Source organism: Macaca fascicularis, chromosome X (assembly GCF_037993035.2).
Source record: "Macaca fascicularis isolate 582-1 chromosome X, T2T-MFA8v1.1".
Lineage (NCBI taxonomy): Eukaryota > Metazoa > Chordata > Mammalia > Primates > Cercopithecidae > Macaca > Macaca fascicularis.
Window position 1 is genome coordinate 155,804,806 of NC_088395.1, and position 8,470 is coordinate 155,813,275.

At 49.7% G+C, this 8,470-nt stretch overlaps 1 protein-coding gene across 1 annotated transcript; it reads left to right on the forward strand.

The window, feature by feature from the left end:
• The first annotated feature begins 4,006 nt into the window (after window positions 1–4,006).
• Window positions 4,007–8,121, forward strand: MAGEA11 (MAGE family member A11). The gene is made up of 4 exons (XM_015444351.4): window positions 4,007–4,102; window positions 5,341–5,436; window positions 6,464–6,534; window positions 6,610–8,121. The coding sequence occupies exons 1-4, from the start codon at window positions 4,007–4,009 to the stop codon at window positions 7,634–7,636; spliced, it is 1,290 nt and encodes a 429-aa protein (XP_015299837.1). The 3' UTR covers window positions 7,637–8,121.
• Window positions 8,122–8,470: the final 349 nt, after the last annotated feature.

Genomic DNA, 8,470 nt, shown 5'->3' on the forward strand with positions numbered 1-8,470 from the left:
AGGAGGCTGAGGCAGGAGAATTGCTTGAACCTGGGAGGCGGAGGTTGCAGTGAGCTGAGATCGTGCCACTGCACTCCAGCCTGGGTGACGGAGTGAGACTCTGTCTCGGGGGGGGGGGGGGGGGAAAGATCAAATTGGTCCATAGAGAAATAGAAAACTTTAATCAAACATTACAAACTAAAACTGTGTTATCAGTTCAAACCACCCACAAATGATCCAGGAAAAGAAAGTTTCAGAGGCCAGTTTTACCAAATAATTAGAGAGAACTCATTGTCATCCTAAGCAAACTCTTAAAAACCAAACAAAAAGATGGGCAATTGTGGAACTCATTTTCTGAGACTAGTATTCTTTGTTTCAAATATCAGAAGAGGACCTCACCATGAAAAGAACACTTAAACCAAAGTTACTACATAGCAACAAATATCCTAAATAAATTAATAGCCAATTCATTTGGGTAGTGTACTAAATGGAAAAACAGGATATATCCAAAGAATGAAAATACAATTTGACATTAAAATATACCTTCAGTGTGATTCCCTATATTAACAAGATTATAGAGGCAAAACATATGATCATATTAACGGATACAGAAAATGCTTTGAAAAAATTAGTAATCATCCATGATAAAAATAACTAGAAAATTAAGAGTAGAAGGAAATTTTGTTTCATCAAATCAATAGCAAATATACTTAATTATAAAATGTTGGAAGCATTCATGTCAGGGACAGGTCATAAATGTATGCTATCATTGCTGTTTTTCAAAGTTGTATTGGAATACAAAGCCAGAGATACGGATACCAAAATAAATAAGAGGTATGTATATTGGAAAGAAAGAGTGATATTTGGTAGGGTAATGCAACAGTCTATTTAGAAAATTCAAAAATTGCGCACCTGAAATAGTCAAATGAATAAGAGACATGTGAAAAATAGTGAATGGAAGATCAATAAAGCAAAATCAAAATATTTGCAAAACAGACAACAACTATTAAGAACAGGTCATAGAAAATATCCCATTCACAATAGCAACAATATCCAAAAATTACCTAACAAGACTAACAAAAGCATGTATGATTTTTACTGAGGCAACTATACAAGTACTGACACATCCAGTTCAAAGAGCGCCCAAATAAACAAGGCAGTATATGATACCATTGACAGGCAATAGAATATTGCAAAGATGGCAATTCTATTTTCAAAAATTGACAGACATAATTCCTTAACCAGCCAAGATGACGCTCAAGCTCGGGCATCTGTTGGTTTTGGATTGTTTTTGTTTTTGTTTTAGACAGGACCTCACTCTATTTCCAAGGCAGGAGTGCAGTGGTGTGAACACAGCTCACTGCAGCATTGACCTCCTGGGCTCCAGTGATCCTTCCACCTTAGCCTCCCTACCAGCTGGGACTGCAATCACACACCACCACACCCAACTAATTTTTCATTTCTTTTTTTCTTCTTTCTTTCTTTCTTTCTTGCTTGCTTGCTTGCTTGCTTCCTTTCTCTCTCTCTCTCTCTCTCTCTCTCTCTCTCTCTCTCTCTCTTTCTTTTCTTTCTTTCTTTCTGAGATGGGGTCTTGTTATGTAGCTCAGATTAATCTTGAGCTATGGGGTTCAAGTGTTCCTCCCGGCTTGGCCTACCAAAGTGTTTGGATTACAGGTGTGAACCACCGTGTTCAGCCTTGGGCTTCTATCTTAGGCTCCCCAAAACAACCCTGGAAAACTACAGACTAAAAATACATAAATAAAGGAACAAGAAAACAATATAAACAATGAAATCTAAACCAAAAAACATGAGCGATCCCTGAGAATTTCATTGTATTTTGAAGGAATACTTGTGATTGCGGGGGAAGAGTGGCAGGGAAGTTGGGGTGGACAGGAAGAAGGAAATGTTTAAAATTCTGCCCCTACTTCACTGTGGAAAACTCGGGTAGCATCTCAGACCATAGGTGCCAGTAGTCAAGGGGTAACTTCAGGACAGGAGGAAACACTGGTTGATTAAAGGAATATGGCTGGAATTTGTGCTAATAACCACTAAAACCATGTCAGTAGATAAAGATTGGCTTTTTAACAATTATCATTTTAATTGAAGATAACGAATGGATTAAATTAGAGTATTGACCATCAGACTGAAATAGGCATAGTTAGGTTAAGTATGATTTTTGACACTGAATGAGAATTAAAAAATGAAAATCACTATAATGAACTACGAAGTGTTAGATAAATTCTAAACGCAGGACTTCCACAAATTTCTTGCAGCTGCTTAGCCTCTTCAGTGTAAAAATAAAGCTTTCAGGGCAAAAGTTTGCAAAGTCTAGATCTGGCTGGGGAGGAGCCCCCGTGGGAAGGTGTGCGTCTTCTCCCAGAGGTCACTACAATCACGGGTACTGAAGCCACATGGAAGCACCTAGCCTGGGATCCGCAGCTATTCTCTGCAAGGGATGCAGTTGGGCAATGCTCAGAGGTGACTGAAACAGAGTATCTCCCACCCATCACTTCATGAAAGAACCGGCAGCCAAGAGGAGGGCCCTCCTGAGTGAGGACTGACGGTCCACCCTCCCCACATAGAGGGGCCACAGAATCCAGCTCGGTCCCTCCCGTCAGCCCTGGAAGACCTTGGCAATGTTGTCCCCCAACCTCACACCTCCCGATCACTGCCACCTCACGGGACTCAGAGTCAGAGACTTGGTCCGAGAGGAGCAGACATCATTGGCAGAGGACGGAGCTCCAGGCTCTGCGAGGAATCAAGGTCAGAAACCTGAGGGAGGATTCAGGCACCCCCATGACCCTCGATCACATCTCCACCCCTCGCCACTACTCTTCCCCGCCGCCCCGCCCCCATACCGGCAGAATCGGGTTCCGCCCCTGCTGTCAATCCGGGGAAGCTCCAGGCGTGGGGGCCGGATGTGACCTCCATTGGCTTCCGCCTCTGGGATCTGAGAGAAGCGAACGCGTCTTTCTGAGGGGTGTCTTGAGAGTGGCAGAGGGCAGCGGGCCCAGGAGGCAAGGTGAGAGCTGAAGGAGGACTGAGGAGGCCTCCTCCCCAGATAGAGGGCCCCAGATAATCCATCGCCAACCCTGGAGCCAGCCCTGAAATAAGGGGGGACCAAATTGTCAGGCTGAGACAATCCCCCACCTCAGTGCCCAAGGAGACTCTGGGAGTCGAATCTATGGTGTGACCTGGGCAGAGGCAGTTCCATAAAGGGTGGGGCCCCGGCCTTTCCAGACATCAACATCAGGACTCTGAGAAATTATGGAGAGGTTCCACCCCATCGTGATAGAGGGGCCCCAGAGTCCATCCTTGTCCCTGCAGTTAACGCAAAGGACCTCCCGGCTTGGTGCTGCGGACTTGCACATTAGGGGGTCAGAGAGAAGTGACAGCCAGGTTCTGAGGGGTGGCTTGTGATCCGCTGAGGGCAGCAGGCCCAGGCTCTGTGAGGAGGCAAGATGAGATGCTGAGGGAGGACTGAGGACACCCCCTCCCCAGATAGAGGACCCCAAATAATCCAACACCGCCTCTGCTGCCAGGCCTGGATCACCCCACGGGGACGGACTTCTCAGTCTGGGCCGTCCCCTCCCGCCACTCCCCTCGGCTTCTGTCCCCCGCTGCTTAAGCCTCAGGGGACTTTGGGGTCAGAGCTTGGTGTGACCAGGGCAGTGCTGGTTAGGAGAGGGCAGGGCCCAGGTTCTGCCAGGCATCAAGGTCAGGACCCTGAGGGAAGGCTGAGGCCCCACAGAGCCAGGCTCCCTCTCTGCTGTCAGCCCTGGGAAGTTCCTGGCATGGCCGCTAGGCATATGGTTTCTGATTTCCGCATCCTGGGCTGACGGAGGGAAGAAGCTTGGTATCATGAGAACGACTTAGAGGGAGCACAGACAGGGCCCAGTCCCTGCTGGGAGGCGAGGGAGGCCTGAGGGACAACTGAAGGGACCCAGCACCCCAGAACGGCTCCCCCGCCGCCACCCCGCCGTCTCAGACTGAGGTGCCTCCTCATTCAGCCTTGAGAATCTGAGGAATGGAGACTCAGATCCGCAGAGAGGGTCTCGGGTGCAGCCCTGCCAGCATCAAGAGGAAGAAGAAGAAGGAGGACTCAGGACACCTTGGACTCCAGGTCAGTAGGGACCTTGGCCCTTGGAGTTCTAAGGCACAGTGGCCACATGTGGTGCATCCTCACTCTGCCTTTGTGGTGTCAGAGAGGAGTGGGTTGTGGTCTGAGGAGTGGGGCCTCAGGTGAACCCAGTGGGGAGTCCCAGAGCACTGAGGGAGGACTCAGGCAACCAATTATCCCTGAGGTAGAAAACCTGCCCCTGCCATCAGTCGTTGGAGACCCCAGGCAGGACTCTAGGAAAGAGAGGCAGCTCCCCACTTCCTAGTTGGAGTTCTCTGGGAGATGGTGGTCTTGGCCTGCAAAATTCATCCACAGTTCAGCAGGAGAGACATGGATAGGCCTTGTCAGGAGTAAATCTGAATACCTGGAGGACACCCAGAGAGAGGAGGCACCCCTGAATCTGCTCCATCTGTCACCCTTTGGCATCCCATGCAGGGGTGTCCGTGTAGTGCCCCTTCACTTTCTGCCTCCCACATCTCAGAGAGGTGGGGCCCTTGGCCTGAGGCGGGTCCTCAGGTCAGCAGAGGGATACACACCTGGTCAGCACAGGGTGGAGTCCAGGATCTACCAGTAGTCAAGGAGAGGAAAATTGATGAAGACTGAAGGTAAGAATGTACCCTCCCGCGTGCCAAAGAAAAAGGGACCTCACAAATCCCAGCTTCCCCCGTTTTCATCCCTGGGAGGCCCCAGGTAGGGGAGGCATGTGCCGTGCTCACAATTCTGCCACCAGGTTGGGGGTGGCACCTTGCTCATGGAGGTGAGCACCTTGTTTCAAGGGGGTGATGACAGGTCAGCAGGTGGAGCCACACCTGGTCAGCAGAGGGAGGAGTCCCAGGATCTTTAGGACTCCAGGTGTGTGTGTCCCCTTTGTGAGGACTGGAGGTATCTCCATCCCATAATGAAGGGATCCCACAGAGTCTCTCTATCCCCTGTGGTTGGCTGTATGGGGACCTGATCATGGGTGGCCCCAAGTGGCAAGCTCACTTGTACCACAGGCAGAAAGTTGGGAAACATTCAGGGAGATGAGGTCTTGGTGTAAAGGGATATGTCTGCTCATCTCAGGGGTTGGGAGTCAAGGAAGGACAGGCCCCGGCAGAAGTAAAGATGAAAAACCCACAGGAGGACTTTGGAATCCCCACCCCAGAACCGAAGGAGCCAGCTTCTGCTGTCAGCTCTGGACAACCACATGACGAGGTGATGGGACGTGGGGCCCCTTACTTCTGTTTTGGAATCTCGGGCAGGTGAGCACTATGTTCTCAGAGGATGACTTCCAGTCAACAGAAGGAGCCCCATCTGGTCCGCAAATACAGTGGTCCCAGGATCTGCCAAGAGTCCAGGTGAGAAACCTGAGGGAGGATTGAAGGTTGCCCCTGGCCAGAACACAGAGGAGGGCCACATAGAAATCTGCTCTGCCCCTGCTGTCTCCCCAGAGAGCATGGGCAGAACTATCTGCTGAGACCCCTCTCTTATACTAGGATCATTGGTCTCAGGGAGCAGAGGCATTGGTCTGAGAGGGCTGCAGTTAGGTCAGCAGCGGGAGGGTCCCAGGCATGACCAGAATCAAGGTGGGAGCTGACGGGACCGCACTTACCAAAAACATGGGACCCAGCCCTTTCCTGCCCCTTCTGTTTGCCATGGGAAGTCGCTGGGATCATGGGTGTTTCTGTTTCCCTGATTTCCTCTTCTGGTGTCTCCTGGAGGTAGAGTTGGGTTTAAGGAGATGGCCTCAGGTCAACAGAGGGAGGGTCCCAGGCCAAGATAGGCATCAAGATGGGGACCAAGCAGGCTCCTTACCCCAGGACACATGGACCCAGCTGACTGTCACCATCTCTTGCTGTCCTTCCTGGGTAGCCTTGTGTACATGTGGGCAGATGTGTATCCCCACATGTCCTCTTTCATATTAGGAAAGAGCTATGGATCTGAGAGTTTCTCAGGTCAGGAGAGGTGTGTCTTCCAGGCCCTGGCAGGAGAAAGTTGAGGGCCCTGAACACAGAGGGGACCATCCACTCCAAAAAAGTGAGAAACTCACAGAGTTTGGCCCGCCTTTCTGACTGTGCTGGCGTGCCAGGATAGGTGCTTGCAGTGTGCAGCCTGAGGGCCCCATGATTCCTCTTCCAGAAGCTCCAAAAACCGAGCAGTGAGGCCTTGGTCTCAGGCAATGTCTTCAGGTCTCAGAACACAGGAAGCCCAGGCAGTGCCAGCAGTCTAGATGAGATGTTCACCCTCAACCTGCAAATGGCCCCACCTGCCCCAGTACACTGAGGGACCCCCCGCTTGCAGTCTCACCTGCCCTACCTCAGTCCTGGAGCCTCCTGCTCTGATGTCCAGCTGCATCTTGAGCAGCCTTCTCATTTCCTTTTTCAGGTTTTTAGAGAACAGGCCAACCAAGAGGACAGGAGCCCCAGGAGGACCCAGAGGATCACTGGAGGAGAAGTGTAAGTAGGCCTCTGTGAGATTCTCCATGGTTCATATCTCATCTGAGTCTGCTCTCACACTCCCTCTCTCCCCAGGCTGTGGGGCCCCATCACCCAGATCTTTCCCACAGTTTGGCCTGCTGACCTAACTGGAGTCATCATGCCTCTTGAGCAAAGGAGTCAGCACTGCAAGCCTGAGGAAGGCCTTCAGGCCCAAGAAGACAACCCGGGCTTGGTGGGTGGTGCACAGGCTCTCCAAGCTGAGGAGCAGGAGGCTGCCTCCTTCTCCTCTACTCTGAATGTGGGCACTCTAGAGGAGGTGCCTGCTACTGAGTCACCAAGTCCTCCCCAGAGTCCTCAGGGGGAGTCCTCCTCTCCCACTGCCATGGACTCCATCTTCGGGAGCCTATCTGATGAGGGCTCCAGCAGCCAAGAAGAGGAGGGGCCAAGTACTTCGCCCGACCTGATAGACCCTGAGTCCTTTTCCCAAGATATACTACATGACAAGATAATTGATTTGGTTCATTTATTGCTCCGCAAGTATCGAGTCAAGGGGCTGATCACAAAGGCAGAAATGCTGGGGAGTGTCATCAAAAATTATGAGGACTACTTTCCTGAGATATTTAGGGAAGCCTCTGAATGCATGCAACTGCTCTTTGGCATTGACGTGAAGGAAGTGGACCCCACTAGCCACTCCTATGTCCTTGTCACCTCCCTCAGCCTCTCTTATGATGGCATACAGGGTGATGAGCAGAGCATGCCCAAGTCTGGCCTCCTGATAATAGTCCTGGGTGTGATCTTCATGGAGGGGAACTGTGTCCCTGAAGAGGTTATGTGGGAAGTCCTGAGCATTATGGGGGTGTATGCTGGAAGGGAGCACTTCCTCTTTGGGGAGCCCAAGAAGCTCCTCACCCATGATTGGGTGCAGGAAAAGTACCTGGTGTACCGGCAGGTGCCCGGCACTGATCCTGCATGTTATGAGTTCCTGTGGGGTCCAAGGGCCCACGCTGAGACCAGCAAGATGAAAGTTCTTGAGTACATAGCCAATGCCAATGGGAGGGATCCCAGTTCTTACCCATCCCTGTATGAAGATGCTTTGAGAGAGGAGGAAGAGGGAGTCTGAGCATGAGATGCAACCAGGGCCAGTGGGCAGGGAAACGGGCCAATGCATGCTTCAGGGACACACCCAGCAGTTTCCCTGCCCTGTGTGAAATCAGTCCCATTCTTCCCTCTGTGTTTTAAGGAGAAGTCAGTGTTATCAGTAGTAGAAGGCACAGTGAATGGAAGGGAACACATTGTATACCGCTTTTAGGTTTCTCTTCCATAAGGTGACTTGGAGATTTCTTTTTGTGTCCTTTTGGTAATTTTCAAATAGTGTTCCTTTAATAAAAGTTTTAGTTAGCTTCAACATCTATGTATGTGGATGATGCTGACCACACATGTAGTTTTGCTTATCCATTTCAAGTGCAAGAGTTTGCCATTTTGTAAAACATTTTGGGAAATCTTCCATCTTGCTGTGATTTGCAATAGGTATTTTCTTGGAGAATGTAAGAACTTAGCAATAAAGTTGAACTGGTGTTGTGAAACAGAAATAAAAGGAGAAGGTCATTAATTCTTGTCTTATCCATGTTCATCTGTTGTTCTATGAAAGTACACACACAAACAGACACACACACACACGTACACCCCCCCCCCACATACATATTCACGAAGGAAATGCAGTTTCCTATTGAGTTGCAGATTCTCTGAGATGTCCTGGACAATAAGAAATATTCCAAAGTAGAGAGTGGTAGCACCTGGGGTCAAAGTAATACTAGAAATGGCTGTCAATCCTTAAATATTCAATATATTCCAGGCATTGTCCCCGGTGTTTTAATACATTTGCTACATTATAACAGTCCTAAAAAATGGTCTATCAAACCCATTTTCTGGATGAACCTGAGTCTCATGGTGCTCA

Coding starts and splice junctions, on each gene's coding strand:
- MAGEA11 (XM_015444351.4), top strand. CDS start 4,007: ATGGAGACTCAGATCCGCAGAGAGGGTCTCGGGTGCAGCCCTGCCAGC. Junction 4,103..5,340: donor CAGGACACCTTGGACTCCAG/GTCAGTAGGGAC, acceptor AATCTCGGGCAG/GTGAGCACTATGTTCTCAGA. Junction 6,535..6,609: donor AGGATCACTGGAGGAGAAGT/GTAAGTAGGCCT, acceptor CTCTCTCCCCAG/GCTGTGGGGCCCCATCACCC.